The sequence below is a fragment of the Myxine glutinosa genome, chromosome 14, assembly GCF_964187855.1.
Source record: "Myxine glutinosa chromosome 14, kmMyxGlut1.1, whole genome shotgun sequence".
Taxonomy (NCBI): Eukaryota; Metazoa; Chordata; class Myxini; order Myxiniformes; family Myxinidae; genus Myxine; species Myxine glutinosa.
The window spans coordinates 81,641,180-81,668,756 of record NC_136274.1 but is presented as its reverse complement, the minus strand read 5'-3'; the positions used below and the strand labels follow the sequence as shown (position 1 = coordinate 81,668,756).

The following is a 27,577-nucleotide window of genomic DNA, read 5'->3' as shown; positions in this document are numbered from 1 at the left end:
CTTCCCTCGGAGATTTCAGGAACTCCAGAGGTTGTGGTGTATGCCATCCTCTGTGATTGATGCTGTATCAAACTTCCTGTCCATTGACCCACATTCACTTTGGAGATTCGTGCACTTTCAGATCATCCCATTATTGCACACTGAAGCCGTATGGAATCTGCTCAAAATAATAAGGCGAATGCGGGTCAATACACAGGAAGTTCTGAGCACCTCTTATTGTAGCAGTCCTTCATGCCCTGCAGTGAACTTCGCTGCATGAATCACAACCGGGGCCCAACAGGTATGTGAAGCGCAATTGCATTGTGTTTGCAATGCGGACGAAGCACCAACGTACTTGTAGTAGTGTACTATATTGTACCTGATGTGAAGAGTTACCTTTCTAGCTGCCATTTTGTGATGCTCAGTGTTGTACTGTATCAAAAGCAGGAAAATACTCATGACAACCTCATGTTGCATGTCGATTTGAGGCCTGATATTAATATTGCTATCCTATGCTAGACTGCCTGCTGAACGAGGGAGGGAGGGTGGAGGAGGGGCGGGAAGGCAAAACAACTCAGCAATTTGAATTTCCCTCATTCTGTAAGATTTCTGAAATGTAAGTAGTATTTAAATGAGCGACAGTCGACTGTCGAACTACTGCCATCAAATATTGTTCGTTGTTCACTTCCGTTGTTATAGCCTGGTGTTGCCTTAGCGGTTAGGGTGCCGGCTTGGGATCCTAGGATCCTGGGTTCGGATCCCGGTCGATCGCTGAATTAACGCCAGGGGGGTTGACTCAGCCCATCATCCTTCCGAGGTCGGCAAATTGAGTACCAGCTCACTGATAATTCCCTGTGTGTCGCAAGAGGCGACTAACAGGGTTGGCGGCAGGAAGGGCATCCGGCCATAAAACATTGCTTCAAAAAGGGGACCACGGTGCCCAAAAAAGGCCAACCCCTGCTCTGTGGGGAAAAATGGCCTCTCAAGGTGGTTCCTTTTTCCTTTGTTCACTTCCGTTGTTACCCTATTCGTCGTGGTTATCAGTTTGAGCAGAATTTTTATTTGAAAAAATATTTCCATCAACAAAGACGTATATGAAAGAAAGAATAGTTGGTGAACAGTAAGCCAGAGGTAACATGTATGATACTTGTGTGGCACGCAGGAAGGCAAGACCCCACTGACGGACACGACGAGCTATCTCCTGGACCTTGATGAGCTGTTGTTGGAGCTTGCCAAAATCGAGCAGAGTCTCCTCGCTCCTGAACTCACGGCAGGAAACTTTGCAGAGCTGCCACGTCAAGAAAAAGCCTTGCAGGTACACGACACACTGGCTTTTCATTTTGTGGGTCTTGATGTTATGGTCTTCACTACCTAACAGGTCGTTGGTACATAAGAGTCGGTGTCTCTTCGAATTTTGAAGGGAAATGTTGCTGGCTCCTCAATTGTCTTGAATATATATCTATCTCTCTTTATATCTCCCTTAATCAAATTTTATCGACATAGTCCCACTAATTCAAAATATGATTATCCCCGTTTGAATATTTGTTATTATTCCCATAAATATTGGACCATCCTCTTGTTATATTTGTTTCCATTAACCACCAAGTCATGTTTTTTGTTGTTGTTTTTAACAGTGATCTGATGCTCATGGAGGAGCTTGTACCTCCAGGTCTGGTTCATAAAATTAGGAGAACGTGACGATAACGGGGTGCGCACTTAATTCACCAATTATAAATGATAAAGTGCTTAATTTTTCTTTTACATCTGACACTTCCCAATAATAAAAAAAGATTTATCAATAATATATCGGAAAATGTAAACGGATGCTGAAAATTTACTTCTAATAAAAATCAGTGGTTAATTGTCTACTGGATACCAATGTCAAAATATTTCAATAAGCAATTTCCTGTGTCAAAAATGAGAATAGATGACATTTCATGTTGAGTTCAGTTCATTTCTCATGATAAAGACAAGTTGAAGGCCCTTTATATGAGGTGCACTTAAGTACTTTTCTTCTCAAACAGCTCATATAACCATGTTCTTTAGTAGTTGCATTATTTAATGAGTTTCAAATTAAATGATTATGTGTGTGCATATGTGTGTATGTATATGTATACGTGAAAAAGTAAGTACACCCCATGGAAAGTTTTGACTTTTTCAACATATTTCAACATACAGCTATTTGATCTTCATTTCAACAATATTGAAAGATAAAGGTGATATAATATAACAAATATCAGGAAACATTTACATTTTGTAGTCCATTTTATAATTTAAATAAACATAAATGCAAATTTCACATATGGAAAAAGTAAGTACACCCCTACATTTATCTCTACTTCAAATACCTAAAATTAGAATCAGGCGGCCGCGAGCTCAGGTGCAAAGATTAGAACATCGTCAGAGAGGATCTTGGAGGAACCTGTCTTATTTAAACCTCAGACATTTAGTTTGGTTTGCTCTTTGTTGTTGAAGTGTGCGGCGTCACCATGCCTAGATCAAAAGACCTCTCTAAGGCCTTCAGAAAGAAGGTTATAGATGCCTACGAGTCTGGGAAGGGATTTAAAAACATCTCCAAACAATTTGAAATCAATCATTCGACTGTCCGGAAGATCATCTACAAGTGGAGAAGATTCCAAACAACTGCCAACTTGTTCAGGCCAGGCCGCCCCAGCAAGTTCAGCCCGAGAGCAGACCGCAAAATGCTGAAAGAAGTCTCTAAGAACCCCACAATGTCATCACGGGACCTACAGGTAGCTCTTGCCACTGTTGATGTCAAAGTGCACGAGTCTACCATTAGAAAGAGGCTGCACAAATTTGATCTACATGGGAGGTGTGCCAGGAGGAAACCTTTGCTGTCCAGAAAGAACATCAGGGCAAGACTAAAGTTTGCCAATGAACACCTCGGCAAAGACCAGCACTTTTGGAACAATGTGATCTGGACAGATGAGTCAAAGGTAGAGCTTTTTGGCCACAGTACCAGAAGACATGTTTGGCGAAAACTAAAGACAGCATTTGATCACAAGAACGTGATACCAACTCTAAAGCATGGTGGTGGAAATATTATGGTTTGGGGCAGCTTTGCTGCATCAGGGCCTGGGCAGCTCACCATCATGGAATCCACCATTAATTCTTCATTGTACAAGAGGGTGTTGAGGATAATGTGAGGCCATCTGTCAGAAAGTTGAAGCTCAACCGAAGGTGGACCTTGCAACATGACAATGACCCTAAACATACCAGTAAATCCACCAAGGAATGGCTGAAAAGAAAGGAATGGAGGGTTTTGGAATGGCCAAGTCAAAGCCCGGATCTGAAATATGTTGAAAAATATCGGAAATCTGATATCGGGAAATCTGTATCGGGTGTACTGATATCGGGTGATAAATGTCGGGGTGTACTTACTTTTTCCACATGCGAAATTTGCATTTATGTTTATTTAAATTATACAATGGACTACAAAATGTAAATGTTTCATGATATTTGTTATATTACATCACCTTTATCTATCAATATTGTTGAAATGAAGATCAAATAGCTGTTTGTTGAAATATGTTGAAAGAGTCAAAACTTTACATGGGGTGTACTTACTTTTTCACGTGACTGTATATATATATATGTGTGTGTATATGTGATGTCTGATGAGCCAAAGAAGCGCCCTGACCCTATGGCATGACGCTGACGTCATGCACCTAAATTATACAAACTCATCACCCCCAAACTAGGAGGCATCTGTGTGGCACTCAAGTCCTTGCAGACTGAGATTAAAGCTCTATGGTCCCAAATAAACAAAGGCAGAGATGTCGATATAGATTTTGCCCTTGGTATAATTTATGTGCATGACGTCAGCGTCATGTCAAAGGGTCAGTGCGCTTCTTTGGCTCAATTTAATATTCCTGACTGCAAACCTCCTAACTGGTGATGAGCAGGGCAGAGACAATGTGTACGCGTTGCAGCCGACACTTCTTGCTGACAGGTTGTGCAGCAATTGCATGGGTGAGACTCAACCTGTGCCTTGCTTCCTCCTCATGTTATGGGGTTCAATCTGCATGTATGTATATACATATATGTATATACTGTATATATGGCCTGGTGTTGGCTTAGCGGTTAGGGTGCCGGCTTGGGATCCTAGGATCCCGGGTTCGAATCCCGATTGATCGCTGAATTAACACCAGGTGGGTTGACTCAATGACTCAGCCTGCCATCCTTCCGAGGTCGGCAAATTGAGTACCAGTTCACTGGTAATTCCCTGTGTGTCGCAAGGGGCGACTAACAAGGTTGGCGGCAGGAAGGGCATCCGGCCATAAAACATTGCTTCAAAAAGGGGACCACGGTGCCCAAAAAAGGCCAACCGCTGCTTTGCGGAGAAAATTGGCCTCGAAAGGTGGTGGTGATTCTATGTATATATATATATATATGTATATATATATATATATGTCATAAAAAAATTAAATAGTTAATCAAATGGCTAATAGAATACATAAGCCACCACCATTTCATCAGAATCTGTAACTTAAAAAAAAAAAATTTTAGTCATTAATCGAATAATTAAATAATTAATCTATTAATTGATTAATCAATAAATCAAAAATAGCCTTTGCAGCCAAATCACTTGGTCATTGGCATGTCCAAATATCAGCTTCCTAACTCAACAGGTGTCAGCGATAATGCCCAGAAGAGAAAGGAAATATATAAGTACTTAATTAATCGCTAATAGTTAAATAACTCATCAATTAATTGATTAATCAAAAAACAAAAAAATACCGTTTTTGAAAAAGGACTTGCTCACTATTGTGCCGAAATTTCAGCTTCCTAGCTCAAAGGATGGCTGAGATATCGCCCGGACAAACAAGAAAGAAGACAAGAAAGCAAGAAAACAAACAACCAGAGTGAAAACTGAGTGCTCCCTTTCAGTGTGCGTCACTGCCGAGCCCCCTTCGGTGCCTGGCAATGACGATTTGCAGCGCCTGGAGATGGCATAGGAAAGGAGCGGTGTACAACATCATTGGTACATATACAGCAATTACGAAGACTTTGGTGGACAACAGACAAATCTGCATGGTATATCAAACTGGCATACCAGTATCCTGATGTCATTGCTCATCTTACTATAATTCACCAAATGTCTGTCCGTCTGTTCGAAGGTACCGTAAAAACTGCTGAACCGATCGCAAAGATATTTTGGGTGGGTAAACCTGGGATCTCCAGGAGTAAAAAAAGCTATTTAGTTTTCCCAATTTCAGCTTTGGTCTCCAGCATTCTCAGGTTTGGACTCCCGCATAACGTTCATTGTGACGATGTTCTCATTGTGATTGATTACTTTCGATGTTATTCCGCATAACTTACGATGTTCTCATTGTGATTGAGTCAAGATACTGTTTAGATTTTGATGATTTGCGTGCGATATGATTCAACGGATGTTTATATGAATCGTTTAAAATAAAAAAACCCTTCAATTTCTGATATTTTGCCTTTTCATTTGGGCCCCCCAATTGACGCCCCGCCCATAGGGCGGGTACCGTCGCTAGTATGGGTAATGCCAAGGATCCAACCAATCTTATGAAGTCCATAATCTATTCATAATATGTACAAATTAGTTGTTCGTACAAACCATTCGTTTATATAAGAGATACCCACAGTGCTGTATATCGTATCACCACCCAACAGAAATAAGAAAAGGAAAGAAGGCCGGGCATGAAGCAATATGACAAAGTGAAGAAGCAGCAGGAAAATATGAAGGCAATCTTGGAGAGGAGTAAAGCCACAGATAAATGGCTGAGTTAGAAGGAAAAGTTCAACAACGGCCAAATTAAGAGCCTCGCGTTCTTGTTGAAGCCTCAACACAGTCCATCATCACCCTTGGTTTACATACAATTAGTCCTTTGCTCGCTTCCCTTTCTTGGAGGACACCGTGTGGATCTTTAACATCCACAAGCAAATGTTGACATCCAAGTCTCCCGGTTCGACATCCGTCCAAGGAACGCCGTACACATGGATGCCTCGCTGTGCCTGCAAAACACGAAGAATGACAGTTTCTAGGTGGGCCGAGATTCAAACCCAAGCTAGACAGCTCAGAATTGTGTAGGCATTTCATTCTCTGTACCAATATTCATTACTTCCTGGTCTGTTTGTAACATCTTTGACTCCTTTCAGCTGAGCTTTAAAAAAATAAAATAGTTATGAGCTGTGTCGAAAGTTTTATTACTCATTCCCTGTTCAAGTGATTTGACCTTTCTGGTGAAAATTTAAATTTATGAGGACATTTCTCATGTGCTTTGCAAGAAACCGTTCTTGCCCGCAGGACTCACAGTTGCTGTGCTGTAGTAAGGATATATTTCTCATTTATCTTAAATATTTGTCGCTCTGGTCTTGCTTGATGCAGCGTTCGCTCTCACCTGCATTTCGCTCCAAATGATGGTGTTGTCACGATATTACCTAAGCTAAGACTTGATCGTGCTATTCAGGATTCGCGTTTCATCTCAAACAGTTTATAAATGGATTCCACTTCCTGCTTGGGTGGCCTTTTGACATGGGTCAGGCTGGGGCCTTCACCCTCAGCACAACAATTCAAAGTGGCAGTTTGACCTTTTTCCTAATGAAATGCTGGCAAACCTCCTCTCACCTTGGCACCTACATGCCAAAAGGTCGGGTTGCTCTAATCACTGTTAATTCAATTACCTCAATCCTATTGTATCCCTGTAATGTCTGTGCGTGTAATTGAAACGTCACCGACCGAGCTACTGTCTCCCAACGTGCATTGAGCAAATGGCTTGAGCTGCGTTCGCTTCTGTCTGCCAACAGAGGGACAATCCTGGAAGTGATCGGGCGTAGAGTTATACGAGGGACGCGACAAACACCCGACAGATGCTGCTGCTCATTACAGTAGGAAGGAAAATAATTTCCCCCCTCGTTCATTCCTTGCACATGATGCCGCAAATGCGCACTTCCAAAAATATCTTCCAATTTGTCATGATATCCGAGAGAAGGATGACGAGTAACATCCTCGGATCGAGTGAGAAGATTCTCAAGGGAAGTAAGCGAGGGGTACCTAAAAAATGGCCACTTCCAAAGCAATGACGAAAGTGTTGACTCCTTTTGTTAGTGTGTGTGTTTACACGTGATTCTGCAAACACAGCAGCGCATGTTTTCAAAATGGCCACTCAATGTGAAGCTGCTTTTTATTATTCCTTGAGCTGCACCCACTGTGTGGTGCCGCGGTAGATAACAAGCGGTGCTGGGGTTATTCTTCAAATTGAAAGCTGTGAAGACGTTTTCTGCTCGTGAATTTTTCTCTCTGTTGAATTGCAGCATGCGCAGTCTGTGCAGTGAGGGAATAGATCCTTTGCACGATTTCCTTCTATCTTTATTGTACGACAGATTAACTGGTTTATATATCCAAAGACCTCCATCTCTTGATGTGGAGTTTGCTTCATATATCTCAAGTTTGTCGTTTGAAAGTTTTCCCACAAGCTTCCACTGTTGTATAACAAAAGTACCAGTGCTGTTTTCAGTGACAACGTTTTTTACTTCTTTATTTATTCTTCAAGTCCTCAATTTCATCTTGAAGGAAAAACCTCGGGATGAATGAATTGTTCTGCTTTTGGGAAAACCAAAAATTGGCCACAGGCCGTCTCCACTCCTACCCAAATCCAGGTTTTTTTGTGTACTGAGTCGAGGCTCGTGTAAGAGCTAACACATTAAACACGAAAACACGCAAGCACATATCACATAAAACATACAATAAAGGGAGCGGGAGACAAGAGGGGGAGAGAGAGTGTACACCTGGGGGGAGGTGGGGGAGGGGGAGGGGGGAGGGGTAGGGTAGGGGTACAGAGGGGAGGGGTACACGGTATAAAGCAAATGAACACTACTCGGAATTTCAGGAAAAGCTGGGGATTTAAAGAGGCAGATTTGAGGTGTTTTAACGGGGGTAGAAAACATCAAGGTTTTGAACAGGGGAAGATACGAGACGGTGGTGAACAGCTGTTTTAAAGACCTGGAGGGATGAGTGGGATTGAATAGAGTGAGGGAGTTTGTTCCAGAGGAGGGAGAAAAGAGGAATGAAAGAGTTTCATCCATTGAGCTGTGGATGAAAGCCTTGTATGTGGTGAGGAGCTCAGAAGTGCCAAGGAAGGACTTCGCACGACGGAGGATGCCCAGTCGGCGACTGGCTTTGGAGGCCAGCTTGGAAATGTGGTTTTCCCAGGAAAGATCATGGCAGATAGTGAGACCCAAAAGCTTGAGTGACAGAACTTATTGGAGAGGATTGTTCAGAAAGTAGATGGGAGGGTTGTCCAGACGGTCTTTTCGGAGAGACATTGTGAGTGTGTGAGATTTGTCAGGATTGAAAGACATGTTCCACTTGTTTGCCCAGTCTGTGATTTTTCCAGGTCTGCAGAGAGTGAGGAGGCTGCAGACTGCCGCTCTGAGGGTTGAGATATGGAGGGGCAGAGAGTGGATTCATCAGCATATAGATAGAGAGGATTTTTCCAGAGAGTCGGAGAGATCATTAATGAAGACCAGAAAAAGCACAGGGCCCGGAACACTGCCTTGAGGAATTCCAGCCTGAACAGGAAGGGAAGATGAGAGAATTCCATTCAGGGCCACACGTTGACTGCGACCGGTGAGGAAGTCCGCAAGCCATGCATGGAGTTTTCCATGGATACCATAGGAGGAGAGTTTGGTGAGCAGAGCTGGGTGCCAGACCGTATTGAAGGCATGAGATATGTCAAGGGAGACAGCTCTAATTTACTGTTTGACATTGAGGACCTCCATACATTGTTGAGACAGCAGAAGCAGCATGTGCAGAGTAGAATGACCTGTTCTGAATCCAAATTGATTATCCAAGATCAAGCCATTGGAGAAGAGGAAGGATGTGATGTCAGAAGCTATGATGGATTCCATGACCTTGCTGATTAATTGGAAGCAGGTTGATTGGTCTGTAGTTGCAAGGATCTATTTTTGCACCTTTTTGTGTAAAGCGGTAATGTTGGCTGATTTAAAAGCTGATGGCAGATGACCTTGAGCAAAAGAGAGGGTGAACAGAATAGAAAGATGGTGAGATAGAGCGGAAGAGCAGGATTTTAGGACCTGTGAGCTAATGCCATCTGGTCCAGTTGCAGAATCAGAGTCGCGGTTTGACAGAAACTTCTTCACCTTGTCCGGAGAGAAAGACAGATTCCAGGAGCAGCTGGGTTCGACTGGGTAAGGTGGGTACAGAGAAAGATGGGTTTGGGACACAAGATTTTGAGGCAAACACAGAGTTGAGGCATTCAGCTTTTTCACATGCAGTGCCAGCTGTCTAACCGTTTGAGGTAAGGGAGGGGTTGGAGGGGGAACAAACACCAGAAACATATTTGACCAGACGCCACCTGGATTTGGAGGAGGGAGACAGGTTTGAGAGTTCGGTCTTAAGAGCAGAGAGATATTGTTTCCTGGATCTCGTGAGGGTGGACACACACTTGTGCCGAGCTCTGTGAAAGGAAATTACATTTCCTTCCGTTGGATTTGCCTTCCTTGAGGCAAAGGCAAGTTGCTTCAGGGCAACTGTCTCACCACAAGATTCCGTGTACCATGGATGGGAGGAAGGGTATGACAACCGAGACGAAATGGGTAAACCTGTGCATGAGAGAGAGCAGTTTACTTTGGAAGAATTCCGAGGATGAGTTGATGATGTCAGATCATCTCTACTTCCTCTGATGTCAGAGGCGGTAGAGATGGGAGGCCAGTCCAGATGATTGATGGCTGCTTGCAAACCATGCCAGTTGGCCTGAGTGAAATGCCAGACTCGTCGGTGCTGAGGAGGCTATCTGAGAATGGCCAGAGAGATGTCCACTTTAAGAGGCACATGATCAGAAGAACCGTTTGGAGCAGAAGAAGAGCAGCAGACATTTGCAGGGAAATTAGTCATAACCAAGTCCAGAAGAGAAGATGCTCCATTGACTGAGATCCGGGTTGAGAAATTGACAGATTGTGTCAGTCCCAATGAGTCGCAGAAGTCCTTTGCTGAGGTGCCATGGCTGGTAAGAGAGGTACCCACACCCAGCCAGCTGGCATGATGACAGTTGAAGTCGCCACATATGAGGAAGAGAGAGTTGGGATGAGTTGATAGAAGTTGGTCCATGTTGTCAGACAGCGAAATGTAAATGGAGTCATCACTGTTTGGAGGACGGTACAGAACACATATGAACAAAAGGTGGGAGCGAAGGGGAAGCCGTCCATTATTCCAGATTGTAGAACAGGTTGTTCACTGAAAACAAGGTGATGTCAGAGATAAAACACTTTGCATTCCTCTCCGAGTCCGACTGGAAAGTTGCCGTCGATGGGCACGCCGCCGCAATGTTTTCACTCCGTATTTATTCTTAACCAGAGGTTATAGTCAGGTTCTTTTTTTTTTTCTTTTTTTTTTTTGTATACAAGATCGAGGCTCGTGAAAGAGCGAATTCACTATGTTAACAAATATAGTTTCGTTCAAAATTTTGGTAGATTAGCAAAACTATACATTTTTGGAATATTCAGAGCATGAGGAATCCAAAAATTAATGTTTACATTTGCGTAGACAACTTTGCGAAAATGACACTCAGGACAGTGATGAAGATAGTCAGGTTCACTATGTTAACAAATATAGTTTCGTTCAAAATTTTGGGATTAGCAAACCTATACATTTTTGGAATCTTCAGAGCATGGAGAATCTGAAAATCAATGTTGGCATTTGCACAGACACCTGCATAGCCGCCATTTTGGATTTTCAAAATGGCCGCCATAAAATACATATTTTGCGCTATCTCGGCTTCTAGTCAACCTAGAGACTTAATTAAATATGCTAATCCTATGTTTTCTGGGTCAAGGAATCCAATAAAGGCCTCAAAATAGTGCTCAGGATTATAGAAAAGCAACAAACAAAGGTAATTGAAAACCATTGTCTTTATATTTGTGATATAACTGTATTACATAATACATGATATTGCAAGTCCTTTGAAGTTATAGGTTGTTATAGGAAGTTATAGGTAGTATCAGATTGAACTATAAGTCCTATACACAGGATCTACAAGGTCTATACCGTTCAGGAATATGCTTTTACAGATCTTCATCACTGTCCTGAGTGTCATTTTCGCAAAGGTGTCTCCGCAAATGTAAACATTAATTTTTGGATTCCTCATGCTCTGAATATTAAAAAAATGTATAGTTTTGCTAATCTACCAAAATTTTGAACGAAAAAACATAGTGAACCTGGCTATTATGGGCAAGTCCTTTTATTCATTTATTTATTTATGTTCCCAAACTATGTTTGCTCACATGCTTTGGTTTTCTTTCAAACCTCCGCAATTCCTACCTGCACTGAACTCATGAGCACCTGCATAATTACCATGTTGGCCTAATAGAGATATTGACTTCGGCTTCAGTTTGATGTGGAAATACAGTAATGTATTAGAACCAATGACAGGAATTTCCAACCATCTATTTTGCCAAACCCATCTTCCTTTGAACTTTGCAAATGTATTTCTTGATACTTGACTCCTATATTGGAACAAGGATATAAACAAACTACCGGCCATGGAACGAGTGCATCATTAACGGGTGCCTCTGAATAAATGGACGCTCGGCTCGTAGGCCCAATGGTGTTCCTGCAGGGTGTATTTTGACTTGACTCTCGCAGGACTCCAGCCTTGTCTACACCTCATTATGGACTCTGCAGGTAGAAACCTCTCCGCGTCCACATAATCCACTGGGTGCATCATTCCACCAGGCCAAGGGCCTGAGTTACAGAATTCCTCATTGTTTTTCTTTCCACCAACTACTCGCAGGAGACAAGGGTTAGTATCAGGATATTCACAAATATTTTATACCTTTGTCTCCAATTGGCTAATTTGGAACAGGTGAAAAATCAGGTTCCCTTGGCGACACAGAATGTGGAGAGCTGTTTCACAATTAGAAAAATGGCACCCAGGTGTTGCAGAGGTGGACCACTGCATAATATTCATCTGGGATAGTTACCTTTTTACAGGATAAAAGGTTGTCGCTTCATCCAGCAGGGAATGATAAATGTACCACCTGTATATACAGTGGATTCCTTTGTTTTTCAGGTATTGTTCAGACAGGTGCAGCTTGTGTCTGGGGAGCAGAGCATGCGGCAGCAGAATGCATATTTTGTATATCTTGCAAACCATGGCAGCTTTGACTCTCATTATGTGTCTTCGGTTGGGTTTTCACAGAATTTAGTTAGTTCAGGTGTTATTACCCTCGCCAGAGGAGTGGGTATTGCATTTTAGTCTGTCTGTTTGTCTGTCTGTCTGTTTCTTTGTTTGTTGTCCGCACAGAATAAATGTGATTTTCTCTGCAACCGTTGGTCCGATTGGCAGCAAGTTTTTCACCATCGGTGCACTTCTTTTATAAATTTTAAATGATAATTATGACGTCATGGGTCACGTGGTACAGGCGCCTTCTTGGAAAAACCGAAAAACGTTGTACCTACATATCTTCCAAACAGCTGCATAGAAAAAAATGAGCCATGGCTCATTGCAAAGAACTCTCCATGGGGAATAACATATATTAATGATGATGTCATAGGTGCTGCCATTATGACGTCATAATTCATGATTCGACAAGTACAAAACTTCATCTGATCGAGATGAAATTTTTTGAGCATAATCTAGGGATAAATTGGTGAAGAAAAAAAAAAAGATGACATTTCCATTATGACGTCATAATTCATAATTCGACAAGTACAAAACTTCATCCGATCAGATGAAATTTTTGGAGCATCATAATATAGGGATAAATTTGTGGAAAAAAAAATGATGACGTCATCGGTCACGTGGTTCGGCCGCCATCTTTGAAAAAACGAAAAACATTGCACCTCTATCTCCGAAAGTGCTGTACAGAAAAAATTTAGACTCGGCTCATTGTAAAGAACTCTCCATGCAGAATAACATATGTTAATGATGATGTAATAGGCGTCTCCATTATGACGTCATAATTCGACAAGTACAAAATTTCATCCGATCAAGATTAAATTTGTTGAGTGTCATCTTGGCATGGCTCCTTGTAAAGAACCCTCCATGGGGAATAACATGTTAATGATGATGTCATAGGTGTGTCCATTATGACGTCATAATTGGAGAAGTACAAAACTTCATCCGATCAAGATGAAATTTGTTGAGCATCATCTAGGGAGAAATTGGTGGAGAAAAAACATTGATGACGTCATTGGTCAGGTGTTTTGCCGCCATATTTGTTTTAGCACAAAATCCTTCAAACCACAAAACACATCCTGGCGAGGGTCTGCAATCTGATTGCTCTTTCTTGTTTCAAGATGCAGACATTGGTAAGATAGCCGAGAGGTCTGGTCACTCGCCTCTGAGTTGTCGAGGCTGGGTTTGAATCTCGACCCGCCTATAAACTGTCATCCTGGTGTTTTGCAGGAAGGGTGACCCATCAATGTGTGTGTGCTGTCACTCAGATGGATATTAAACATGGCGTCCCTTCCACCAGCATTTGTCCCATCCGTCAGTGTAAAAGATTCCGTGATGTCCTTCGTAAAGAATAGGTGCATCTCTTGCCGGCACCCTGAACAATTTACAAATTCCTGCTCTAACTTACAAGAGACATTGCATCTGCAGCACAGCTGTGCTCCGAGCAAATGATGCTACCTGCATCCTTGTGCTGTCAATGAAAGAAGAAGATTTCAAGATGCAAATAAAAAGTACTTCCCTAATTTTAAGATCTAAATTTGAGTTGATATTACCGTTTGTATGGGTACTTGTCCTCCACAAGATGATCTACTGCACTCCAACCACGACCTGGTTTTTGGTCGGTTTAACGGGCTCCTGGTTGAGGCAATAATATAGGTGTGTCTCCACCACAGGGAGTTGGAGCCGAATTGGAGCGCCTCAGCGATAGCTTGTTGGCCACCAGAGAACGCCAGCCGAGCATCCTCCAGGCTGCTTCTGCAGCAGATGTCCCCAAGATTGAGGCAAGCCTGCGGCGGTTGGACACGGAGTGGGAGAACGTGAACAATATGTATGATGCTCGGAAGCGGTGAGTACCTGAGTTGCATCAACCACTTTGCCTGCAGTGTTGTGTCTTGCAACCAACTGCTTCCTCCTCATTGTGTACGACCTTGAAAGTAAAGTCAGACTTTACTTTTCTTATTGCATGTCCTGTCTTTTGGAGAAGTCTAATTTTGGTCAATTTTTGTTTAAAAAAAAAAAGATTTCTAAATTTGTTGGATGCTCAGACCTCAGTAACAACCAGTTGGTCAAAACCATCTTCATAGAAACCAGGATTGAAGAGTCACTTTCACCTGATGCATTTCAGCGAATGAGATGCAGGATGGCTGTTTGTTAAGAGAAGTATTTATCTTCTAAATGTTATCATTTAAATTTTTGTTCTTCGAATTGTATTTGATCAATCTGTCCATCGAACAAGTGCATATTTACAAGGATTAAATAATGAATTTGCTTTGCTGGTTGCAACATTACTGAGCGCAGCTATAACAGTGATGAAGTGTCCTCGTCGATCACCCATTCACGAGCAATCTCTCAGCAGGAATTTATAGTTGGACGAGCACCGTCTACCCTTTTTGAAAGGTGTTTTGGGACCTTTGACGTCCATAGGTGAATGCTAGCAGATGGAATCGGCCACCTTAAACTATTCATCAAAGGATAGCATGCTCGTTGATCGACCATTGACCCACCTGCGGAGCACCGGTTTGAAAGTTCAAAGGGGGGCGAAGATCAACTGCCCTTGGATATCAATAAAACACAAACCGTGCAACTCTCATTGCTGTTGAACCTCTAGTGTGTCCGTCCCGTATACTCCACTGTGCGTGCTCCGGTGCTGGAAGTGTTCCACACAATGTCTGCAAGGCCAAATGGTCTTTTTGTTGAAGAGGGCGAAATTTTTATCATCAGTTGTCACACGCTACTAATCGTAGGACTGGTTGTGCAAACACTGGCATGATTCATTTCGCACTCATTCCTTTCATTTCATTTTCATTTTCCATTATTAATTTGACACTTTCGCACTCATTTCACTCATTCCGCACTTGTGTTAGTGTTTAAAACGACTTGTCTCACTCGTGTTAGTGTTGAAAACCACTTGTCTCACTTGTGTTAGTGTTGAAAACCACTTTTCACACTCATGCCAGTGTTGAAAACCACTTTTCGCACTCATGCCATTGTTGAAAACCACTTTTCGCACTCATGCCAGTGTTGAAAACCACTTGTCTCACTTATGTTAGTGTTGAAAACCACTTTTCGCACACATGCCAGTGTTGAAAACCACTTGTCTCACTTATGTTAGTGTTGAAAACCACTTCTCTCACTTGTGTTAGTGTTGAAAACCACTTGTCTCACTTGTGTTAGTGTTGAAAACCACTTCTCTCACTTGTGTTAGTGTTGAAAACCACTTGTCTCACTTGTGTTAGTGTTGAAAACCACTTGTCTCACTTATGTTAGTGTTGAAAACCACTTGTCTCACTTGTGTTAGTGTTGAAAACTACTTTTCGCACTTGTGTTAGTGTTGCGCAACCACTTGTCTCACTTGTGTTAGTGTTGAAAACCACTTGTCTCACTCGTGTTGGTGTTGAAAACCACTTGTCTCACTGGTGTTAGTGTTAAAGACCACTTGTCTCACTCGTGTTGGTGTTGAAAACCACATGTCTCACTCGTGTTGGTGTTGAAAACCACTTGTCTCACTCGTGTTGGTGTTGAAAACCACTTGTCTCACTTGTGTTAGTGTTGAAAACCACTTGTCTCACTCGTGTTGGTGTTGAAAACCACTTGTCTCACTCGTGTTGGTGTTGAAAACCACTTGTCTCACTCGTGTTGGTGTTGAAAACCACTTCTCTCACTTGTGTTAGTGTTGAAAACCACTTGTCTCACTTGTGTTAGTGTTGAAAACCACTTGTCTCACTTATGTTAGTGTTGAAAACCACTTGTCTCACTTGTGTTAGTGTTGAAAACTACTTTTCGCACTTGTGTTAGTGTTGCGCAACCACTTGTCTCACTTGTGTTAGTGTTGAAAACCACATGTCTCACTCGTGTTGGTGTTGAAAACCACTTGTCTCACTCGTGTTGGTGTTGAAAACCACTTGTCTCACTTGTGTTAGTGTTGAAAACCACTTGTCTCACTCGTGTTGGTGTTGAAAACCACTTGTCTCACTTGTGTTAGTGTTGAAAACCACGTGTCTCACTCCTGTTGGTGTTGAAAACCACTTTCCGCGTTAGTTCTTCATATGTTGTTCTTTTGTCTTTATATGTTGTTGTGTTCTTTATACGTCTTTTTATGTTTATATGTTAGTTGTGCGTTCTTTATATTGCACACATTTTGGCAATCGAGCAAATGCAGAGAAAGGAAAGACACCCCTGCGTGAAATCCCAGGTGCCTTTCACCCCAATTTGTAGGTTGTCCAAATTCCCTTACGTCTCACAATTTATCAAAATCTAACTTTGAACGTTTGAAATCCTTACGTACTTAATCGTGTGACGTCCAGTTAAAAACATAAGCCAGTGGATCGGCGTGTTGATATCCCAATCGAGTTGGTGTTTGCAACTCGCAGGTGTCGCCCGTTGTTTATTTCATGCTGTCAACAACAAAAAAAATCGCAACAACACGATATCCGAATAATTAACCCAACGAGACGAAACGATCATCCACAAGGGAGCAATTAACACTGGAATGAAATTGCTTTGTCACACTTTTGAAATGCAGATCTGAAATGTAAAGGCAAAAGTCCAACAACGTTGAACCGAAAAGTGGGTTTTTTCTGGGGTTTTTTGTGAATGATGTAATAATTTTCGTTAATTTGTGCATTTTGATGAAGGATGTTTTGGAAGTTTTGTTCTGGCAACAGTATAAATGAACAGGAAGTATGTACATGGTGTGTGAAGGAAGGAAATTCTGTCTTATAAAACTGAACACAATTAAGGTATGTTGTGTCAAACATTCCAAATGATCAGTCCGAGTGCTTTTTCATGCATAACAAGTGTCAGGTGACCGTGAGAATGTGGTCTTTCTTTTGGAAAGCTTAAATATATGGCAACACTTTGCTCATTTTGCATCAGTGTTTTCATACATATAGGAAATTGGAACCATATCTCATGGTGCTAAATATGACAGAATTTTTAAGCCCCCTCGCCCCACCCCACTCCCCCATTCTTTCTTATTACCCCTCTCTCAAACATATTCCATCCCCTTCCTTTACTTCCAACCCCCATTCCCTTTTCTCTCCTTTCCTCCTCTTGTCTTCTTTTCCTCCCCTTGTCTTCCTTGCTAATCAATTTTGAACCCTCACCACCTTTTCCATCCCTCTCATTTGTACGTAATAAATAGACAACCATTGCATGAATGTCAAGGGCCATGAGACCATGAATAATAAACACACTATTTGGGATTTTATCCTGAGGCCTATAGTTTGATTAGGTGATTGTTCCAAGTTTCCCCCTTTTTGCTTTTTGAGTCCCTTGTCACCTCTGCCACCAAAAGTGGACGGAGGTTATGTTTTCAACCCTTTCTGTATGTTATTTGCGAAAATCGAAGATTTCTCAAGTATATTGGTTGGTCTTGTGCGTTATTCTGTTTGTCTGCCTGTCTGCCTGTCTGCTTGTTTGTCTGTCTGTCTGTCTGTATGTCTATCGCCTACAGGTCACAATTTTAAACCAATGTTTATGAAACTTCACCAAATGGTAGAGTTGGTCATAAGCAAGAGTCCTATTGTTTTTGAGGCCAAAAGGTCAAATGGTCAACATAGGCCAAAAGTCAACATATTTGTCCAATTTCTAAAATCCTCCATTTTCATCCAATTGATTTGAAATTTGAACAAGATTTGCATATCCGGTCACTTAATTGAACCACCAATTATTTTTGATGTCTAAATATCTTAGACGAACCTCGATCTTGTATCCCCCCCCAAAAAAGTGAAAGGTCAACATAGGCCATATTTCTAAAATAGTAAATTTTCATCTGATTGACTTGAAATTTGAAGAGGATTTACATATCAGCTAAATGAATTCAACCACTGATTATTTTTGAAGCCTTCATAAGCCAAAAGATAAACATAGGCCAAAGGTCAACTTTGTCAAATTTCTAAAATCCTCCATTTTCATCCGATTGACTTAAAGTTTGAAGAGGATTTGCATATCAGATCACTGAATTCACCCACCAATTATTTTTCAGGTCAACATCGGCCAAAGGTCAACAATTTATTTTAGGGATTTTGCACGTGTGCACTTAGGTGCTGTGCACGACATATTTCTTGTTTGTTTGTTCGTGAGCACGATATGTCAAAACGTTGACAGATTTGACCAAATTTGGTGAACAGGTTACGTGTGTGACGAGGACGAATTGACTAGATTTTGGTGAAGATCTGGATCTCGATCCGGATACTAGAATTTTAAAGCAAATTCTTCATCATTGATAGATAAGTCTTCAAAAACAAGAAAGTGTACTTCATCATTGAGAAGTAGGGCTAAAAAAGATATATAGCACAATATCTCAAAAAGTATTGACATATTTGGCCAAAATTAGGTGGACAGGTTGGGTGCGTGATAAGGACCAATTAATTACATGTTGGTGAAGATCCGAATACTGATCCGAATACTCGAATTTTTTTTCAGTGATTCTTAACATTTGAGAGATAGGGCTAAGACCAATACATAGCACAATATCTCGAAAAAGTAAATGACAGATTTGGACGAAATTGGTGGACAGGTTGGGTGTGTGACAAGGACCAATTGATTCGATTTTGGTGAAGATCTGGATCCAGCTAGCTATATAATACCCAACCATAAACTGTCCCCCTCATGTTTTGTAGGCAAGGTGAGACATCAATGTGTGTGCTGTCCGTCAGATGGAGGTTAAACTGGACATCCCGTTTGATGGAATTAGTTATTTTTTTTTATTTTTTATTTTTTTGTATACAGAATTAAGGCTCGTGAAAGAGCTAACATTTATCACACAAACAAATCAAACAGACAAACAAAGTATACACAAAGGGGAGTGGTAGATAAGATGGGGAGAGAAGGGGAAGCACACAGACACAACATTTGAGAGCAGGGACATCGGGAGATCTGTGGGAGGGAGAGGGCTTGGGGGGAGGAGGCGTGGGAAGGGGGGGGGGGGGTTGGGAGAAGTATAAAACGTATGGACACTGCAAGTACTTCCAGGAAAGAAGTTGGAATTTCAAAAAAGTGGTTTTGGGGGGAAATTAGCGGGGGTAGAAAAGATCGAGGTTTTGGATGAATGAATGAATATGAATGATCGTTTTGAGGCCATTTTTCCACGCTAGAGCGGGGGTTAGCCTTGCGGGCCCCATGACAATCATGGTTCCCTGTTTGAGGCAATGTTTTTATGGCCGGATGCCCTTCCTGACGCCAACCCTTGGTCGTCAGGGCAGAGAGAGCATTCAGAGTCCCGGGCCAGAGAGAGAGAGTCAGCTTGCCAGAGAGAGAGAGAGAGAGAGAGAACGGGGGTTCGGGCCGGGTTTTATAGCTTTTTATAGCTCCCCCCCCCCCCCCCCCCCCCCCCCCCCGAAGCCACACTCGAATGTTCAATGGGCCTCCACTGGATGGGGGAAGATAAGAGATGGTGGTGAACAGCTGTTTTAAAGACCTGGAGGGAGGAGTGGGATTGAAGAGAGTGAGGGAGTTTGTTCCAGAGGCGGGAGAAAAGAGGAATAAAAGAGTGAAGGTGATCAGAGAGCCTAGATTTTGGCAGTTTAACCATAAGAGGGTTGCTGGCAGATCTTGTGCGACCTGTAGGAATATTTGGGGGACAGAGCCCAGAGAGAGCTGGGGGAGCAAGGCCGGAGAGGAGTCGGTAGAAGACAGAAAGACCACCAACCTGCCTGCGGTGAGTGAGTGAAAGGCCCTCGGAGTTAGCTTCATCGCGGGAGATTCCAATGATTCTGAAAGCTTTGGTTTCAACAGCGTGAGGCCGAGCTAGGTGTGAGGCAGGAGCACCGGCCCCAGAGGGGAGGACAGTATTCCATTGAGTTGCGGATGAAGTTGGTGGACGTTGGTGGACGTTAAAGATCCTCACGGTGTCCTTTGTGAAGGGCGGATGAGTTATCACCTGCATCCTGAACAAATTACATATTCCTACCAAAAATGTTGGTAGCAAGTGGTCTAGTCTTCCTGGATATCCCTTGACACCAGGTCACACTGCTCTCTATGTCAGTGTTGGCATCTGGTCACAGCTCCTATAGAGGGGTCAATATATGGTTGAACCCCAAAAGAATTGATACAAAAGGTTTTTCAATGGATTCTGGTACCATTGGGCATGCTAAATAACATACTAAAAATCTAGTAACATCTGACTTCCGGAAAGGGGTCATTTTCAAGATGGCGTCCAAGATATCCTTTGACATCTTTTTAGCTCTTTCACGAGCCTCGATTCAGTATACAAAAAAAAAAGAAAAAAAAAAAAGAAGATGGCCACCGGGAGCTTAAAATGGCCATATCTCAATTATTATTCAACCTAGAAAGGTGGTTTTGGTGTCTAACCCTAGGTTTTAGGGCCCAAGGAATCCAATTGAATCAATAAAATTACCATCAGTTAATTATTTATTGACAAGTCCAAGATGGCATCCCAAGGTGACATCCTGATCCACTAAAATGGCTCTGTCGAATAGTAGTCAACCTAGAGAGATTTTTTCAGTGTGTATACCTAGGTTTAAGGCACCCAGGAAATCATCAAAATTACTTAAATAAGCACAAAGTAATCAGGTAATCCAGTAAGCCAGGTTTACCAGCTCATTCGGCATTTGTTGTCTTATACAGTTAGTCGCTATTCATCGTCATCCTCCGACTCACCAGCTAATGAACCAAGTGTGTGTTTCAGATTGGAGATAAGAGTGTAATGTGTCTACACCACTGCCACCTGTGACTCCAGTCCACAGTATTCAGTGATCATTACAGATTCTGCACCAGAAACGGAGATCCACGTCCTTGATGGAGGTTCACTCCTTCACAGAATACCATGGAAGAGTGGAGAAAGCTATGGTGAAATAGCGCAGTCGTATGCTGACTTCACCATCCAGCATTATGGTTCAGCTACGACCATTGTCTTTGATGGCTATGAGGAAGGGCCGTCCATTAAAGACAACACGCATCAGAGAAGAGGACCCAATATTCATCCCATTGTCAGCTTCACTGCTGAGACAAAGTTCTCAGGCAAGAAGGAGGAGGTCCTGCCAAGAGATATCAATAAACAGAGACTGATCGGGATGATAAGTGATGAACTGAGAGAAAGGTGTTGCTCTGTGGTCAATGCACCTGGAGATGCTGACGTAGATATAGTAAAGGCTGCAGTGGAGGCATCTCTTCTACACACCACTACACTGATTGGAGAAGATACTGGACTACCATGTACTACTGCCTGTGGACCGTGCCAACTTGAAGAATGTGACAATCCACATAACAAGTTTCTTCCAGAGGAGTCGGAGGATGACGATGAATAGCGACTAACTGTATAAGACAACAAATGCCTAATGGGCAGGTAAACCTGGCTTACTGGATTACCTGATTACTTTGTGCTTATTTAAGTAATTTTGATGATTTCCTGGGTGCCTTAAACCTAGGTATACACACTGAAAATATCTCTCTAGGGTGACTACAATTCGACAGAGCCATTTTAGTGGATCAGGATGTCACCTTGGGATGCCATCTTGGACTTGTCAATAAATAATTAACTGATGGTAATTTTATTGATTCAATTGGATTCCTTGGGCCCTAAATCCTAGGGTTAGACACCAAAACCACCTTTCTAGGTTTAATAATAATTGAGATATGGCCATTTTAAGCTCCCGGCGGCCATCTTGGACGCCATCTTGAAAATGACCCCTTTCCGGAAGTCAGATGTTACTAGATTTTTAGTATGTTATTTATCATGCCCAATGGTACCAGAATCCATTGAAAAACCTTTTGTATCAATTTTTTGGGGGTTAGGTGAGTTTTTTTCGTATATTGACCCCTCTACTACGCTGTAACCAAATCCATATTCCCAGGTTATTGCATGTCACGTGTGAATGGCTGTCTTCGACTATGAAGGGCAACCATATGATGACTGCATTTACCTTCAACTCTGCAAGTGGAATGAAGCAGCAAAATAAATGTTTTTACGTTTTTTTGGCAGATTTTTTTCAAATTCCCTTTTGTTTTGAAATTGCTTTTACACTTTTGATTCCGACAGAAGTTTGACCATCTTCAGAATGAGTTTGAGGTAGAATTGTGAGATTTTGAGGTGAGCGTTACCAGTCACGTCACGGCCGAGCCCTCGGGCCTGTTCAATAGGATGAGAGTAATGCACGCACACTCGCACGCCACACTCTGTATGCACGCCTCTCTGTAGAAATAATGTTAAAAGCATTTCCCAGAAATTGCATTAGTGGGATATGCGTGGGAATCGTTAAGCGAATGTAACCGCCGCGTTAAATATATTGACGCTGGCACCACGGAAGCATTTCTTATCCCTGCTAGGAATGGCCGGAGCAAAACCTTAACCCAATTGCAAGAACCTCCGCAAGGCAAGGGGTGAGATTTTTTTGTCGGTGTTACCCCCCACCCCATATGCACACACAGGGCGTTTGGTATGGCGAGCAAGCGGATGGAGCGATTTGATCGAGACGTGGCGAGTTTGGCCGCCTGGTTGGCAGAGGCCGAGAGGACCCTCGGTGAGATGGCAAGGACGGGCGTAGATTCACAAGTTGCCAAGGCCAAGCTCAAGGTAAGAACACGCGTCTTATGTTTGCACTTGTCCGCACACACGTGTAATTGTCATTTTTTGTTGTCAAGCTTCAAATCTATCAAGGTAACACAAATCCAAGGTGCCATTTTTTGCACATTGCATTCCGCATCTTTTTCACCTTCCTTGGGTGTCCAACTTAATATACACCTTCCTTGGGTGTCCAACTCAATACACACCTTCCTTGGGTGTCCAACTTAATATACACCTTCCTTGGGTGTCCAACTCAATACACACCTTCACACCAATTTTCAGACGCTCCTATCCTCTGTAATGGAGAATGCTATGAAAGACTTTTTCACCTTCCTATGCTATGAAATGCTATGAAAGACTTTTTAAGTGTTTCAAGAAAACAGAACACAATGATTGTTTTTAAAGAAAAGAGACGCTTTAGATTTCTTCAAACCTTCTTGTTTTTTTTGCACAACCATCATGGAAGAAAAGAAAAATCATAGCATCGTTTGTGGGATAAAGATTTTTCATCGTGGCCGTGGAACATTTTGTGCACAGCGTCTTTGTCGTCATATTTTCATTGAGATGTCGTCAAGGAAACAACCTCAAAAAGGTGGAGGTCTGAAGGTGTCTGGTCCGGCCTGTAAGTTACCTGTCGGAGTTGCCGTCAAACCAATCATTTTGATGGACTCCCACGTCCTGGGTGTGAATGTCTGCCGTGTCACGGTGCAAGAACACCGGGAATGGCTCTCTTCATGCACATCTTCCGCCTCTTTAGCATTCCAATATAAAGTTTTCAGGTGATAGTTGTAACACTGGATGGCAGATGTTTGTCACACACATTGGCAGATGTTTTTTTTTTTCCTGAAGAATGTCTTGAATTCCTCGTCGGTTGGCGATTCTCTGATTTATGTTTGCTTCCTTTCATACTTGATGTAGTGAATCAAAGATTCATCATCTGTGATATCGTGAGTGAACACGGACTCGTCGTCAGACTCTGAAATTTATTTTGAATATCGGTACATTGTATTTTTTTTTTTTTACCTTTTTGGTGAAATGTCTGCATGTTTGTGTCTGACAAGGTTGTTATTTAAAATATGGTACCACAAGGCATTCATTGTAAAATGGGGCAATCGTTTTGAGTTAATCGTCATGTTTAGGATGATAGTACGTAATATTATGCTACGTAGGTCAGGCATCAAACTTTTTTCTTGAAAAGTGAATATTCGCTTTGCACTAAAGCGCAATCTATATATATATATATATATATTATATACAGTCACGTGAAAAAGTAAGTACATCCCATGTAAAGTTTTGACTTTTTCAACATATTTCAACATACAGCTATTTGATCTTCATTTCAACAATATTGATAGATAAAGGTGATATAATATAACAAATATCATGAAACATTTGCATTTTGTTGGCCATTGTATAATTTAAATAAACATGAATGCAAATTTCACATGTGGAAAAAGTAAGTACACCCTTGGCTCCAAGGTGGTATCGCCCCCTTTGGCAGAAACAACCTCAAGTAAGCGTTTCTTATAACTGTCTACGAGTCTCTGACATCGACTAGGAGAAATTTTTGCCCACTCCTCCATGCAGATTTCTTTCAGCTGTGCGATGTTTGAGGGGTTTCTTGCATGCACAGCTCGTTTCAAATCCCCCCACAACATCTCGATGGATTAAGATCCGGGCTTTGACTTGGCCATTCCAGAACCCTCCATTTCTTTCTTTTCAGCCATTCCTTGGTGGATTTACTGGTATGTTCAGGGTCATTGTCATGTTGAAAGGTCCACATTCGGTTGAGCTTCAACTTTCCGACAGATGGCCTCACATTATTCTCAAACACCCTCTGGTACAATGAAGAATTCATAGTGGATTCTATGATGATGAGCTGCCCAGGCCCTGATGCAGCAAAGCTGCCCCAATCCATAATATTTCCACCACCATGCTTTACAGTTGGTATCAGGTTCTTGTGGTCAAATGCTGTCTTTGGTTTTCGCCAAACATGTCTTCTGGTACTGTGGCCAAATAGCTCTACCTTTGACTCATCTGTCCAGAGCACATTGTTCCAGAAGTGCTGGTCTTTGGCTAGGTGTTCATTGGCAAACTTTAGTCTTGCCCTGATGTTCTTTCTGGACAGCAAAGGTTTCCTCCTGGCGCACCTCCCATGTAGATCAAATTTGTGCAGCCTCTTTCTAATGGTGGACTCATGCACTTTGACATCAACAGTGGCAAGAGCTACCTGTAGGTCCCGTAATGACATTTTGGGGTTCTTTGAGACTTCTTTCAGCATATTGCGGTCTGCTCTCGGGCTGAACTTGCTGGGGTGGCCTGGCCTGAACAAGTTGGCAGTTGTTTGGAATCTTCTCCACTTGTGGATGATCTTCCGGACAATCGAATGATTGATTTCAAATTGTTTGGAGATCTTTCTGAATCCCTTCCCAGACTCGTAGGCGTCTATAACCTTCTTTCTGAAGGCCTCAGAGAGCTCTTTTGATCTAGGCATGGTGACGCCGCACACTTCAACAAAGAGCAAACCAAGCTAAATGTCTGAGGTTTAAATAAGACAGGTTCCTCCAAGATCCTCTCTAACGATGTTCTAATCATTTGCACCTGAGCTGGTGCACCTGATTCTAATTTTAGGTATTTGAAGTAGTGATAAATGTAGGGGTGTACTTACTTTTTCCACATGCGAAATTTGCATTTATGTTTATTTAAATTATACAATGGACTACAAAATGTAAATGTTTCATGATATTTGTTATATTATATCACCTTTATCTATCAATATTGTTGAAATGAAGATCAAATAGCTGTATGTTGAAATATGTTGAAAAAGTCAAAACTTTACTTGGGGTGTACTTACTTTTTCACGTGACTGTGTGTGTGTGTGTGTGTGTGTGCGTGTGTGTGCGTGTGTGTGCGTGTGTGTGTGTGTGTGTGTGTGTGTGTGTGTGTGTGTGTGTGTGTGTGTGTGTGTGTGTGTGTGTATGTATGTATATATAATTATATATATATATATACATAAATAAAAGTGAAATGTCCGTTTGTTTGTTTGTGAACCTACTCCTCTGAGCTCCCAAGGTTAATCGGCATGAAACTTTATAGAATAACATATTTTACCACCCTGCACCTAAATAAGGGTTTTAAAACAGTTATTTTCTCACAATTCATTACTTAAGACCATCTGAGCCGCCACCTTTCGCCATGATATCCGAGGGTCATCCACATATACAAATCTTTATTAAAAGCCCAATTTGCTATCGGATTTCAACACGGATATCGAAATAATTATTTTGATGGTGAGCTCCGATGATTTAATATGTTATCATATGTGAGAAACAACTCTTAATTAAGATGTTACCATGTTCTGTAAGTTCGGCAAAGGAGTCATGTGACCTCTCAAATGCGCTAATTATTATTCAAAAACCGAAAATAGCACAAACACAACCTATACATCGTTTTAAAGGTAATTTTACTGCTCATCTAGCAACATCAGTCTCAAGGGTGAAAAATTAGTTTGTAGAAAAAAGGACCCACGTGACTCCAACTACAAACCGCCATTTGACAACAGGTGAACCTTGAATGATTACCTTGAAGGAGCTATGCTCCAACGCGAGTCGGAAGGATTGACGCGATCAAAGACGGAAATTCGTCCGAGTTGCTTTATTGCACGTATCAAACTCGGGTTCTCTGAAAAGCCCGTTTATCGGGCAGCAATATATATACACATTATGCCGGAGCGTTTGCCCGGGAAAAGCGAGACCGGGCATGCCTGGGCGTCAAGAGCGAGTCCTGGAAAGGCGAGTCTGAACCTGCCCGGGCATCCTGGGCGAGCCTTGGAAAGGCGAGGCTGGGCGTGCCCAGGCGTCCTGGGCGAGCCCTGGAAAGGCGAGAGCGGGCATGCCTGGGCGTCCTGGGCGAGCCCTGGAAAGGCGAGAGCCGGCATGCCCGGGCGTCCTGGGCGAGTCCTGGAAAGGCGAGTCTGAACCTGCCCGGGCATCCTGGGCGAGCCTTGGAAAGGCGAGGCTGGGCGTGCCCAGGCGTCCTGGGCGAGCCCTGGAAAAGCGAGACCGGGCATGCCTGGGCGTCAAGAGCGAGTCCTGGAAAGGCGAGTCTGAACCTGCCCGGGCATCCTGGGCGAGCCTTGGAAAGGCGAGGCTGGGCGTGCCCAGGCGTCCTGGGCGAGCCCTGGAAAGGCGAGAGCGGGCATGCCCGGGCGTCCTGGGCGAGCCCTGGAAAGGCGAGAGCCGGCATGCCCGGGCGTCCTGGGCGAGCCCTGGAAAGACGAGACCGGGCGTGCCCGGGAGGCTCGGGCGAGCCCGGGAACAGCGAGTCCGGGCATGCCCGGGAGAGGCGCGTCTGGGCCTGTCCGGGCGGCCTGGACGAGCCCGGCATGGTGATTGCTCCCTGGCCGCGTCCTGGTAGGTGCAAGGCGATTGTGTACACCCAGCGGTAACCGCTACAACCTCATCCTCACAATAAGGTGAGTTTTTGTTTTGTTCTTTGTTTGGGATCTTACTGCTTTGAGCTCCCAAGGTTAATCACAACGAAACTTTCTGCCTTCAGATTTTAACCACGATATACCTGAAAATGGGTTTTATACCGTGACTGTGATGAGGAGGTAATTTGGCCCGTTATTGTCATGTTGCACTCCCGAGTTAATTTATTTACAAACCCAACGTAATTTATTTACTATAACTTCACTCTTTTACTCTTCAGACCCTTTCCACCCCTAAACCCTGCCAGACCCTTTCCATCCCTTAGACCCCTCTGGACCCTCTACACCCTTTATACCCCTTTAGACCCTTTACGCCCCTTAGACCCCTTTGAACATTTACATCCCCTTAGACCCTTTACACTTCTTAAAACACCTTTCGACCCCTTTTAACCATTT

The 27,577-nt window shown here is 42.7% G+C and overlaps 1 protein-coding gene across 10 annotated transcripts in view; it reads left to right on the top strand.

Moving 5' to 3' along the window:
- The window catches only part of LOC137439963 (dystrophin), a 1,283,433-nt gene that overhangs the window by 646,628 nt on the left and 609,228 nt on the right, over positions 1-27,577 (top strand). For all 10 annotated transcript variants that reach the window (XM_078768445.1, XM_078768443.1, XM_078768444.1 and 7 more), the window contains 3 exons: positions 1,142-1,294; positions 13,841-14,013; positions 22,557-22,701. In XM_078768445.1, coding sequence (XP_078624571.1) covers positions 1,142-1,294; positions 13,841-14,013; positions 22,557-22,701 — 471 coding nt within the window. The remainder of the gene's footprint in view (positions 1-1,141; positions 1,295-13,840; positions 14,014-22,556; positions 22,702-27,577) is intronic.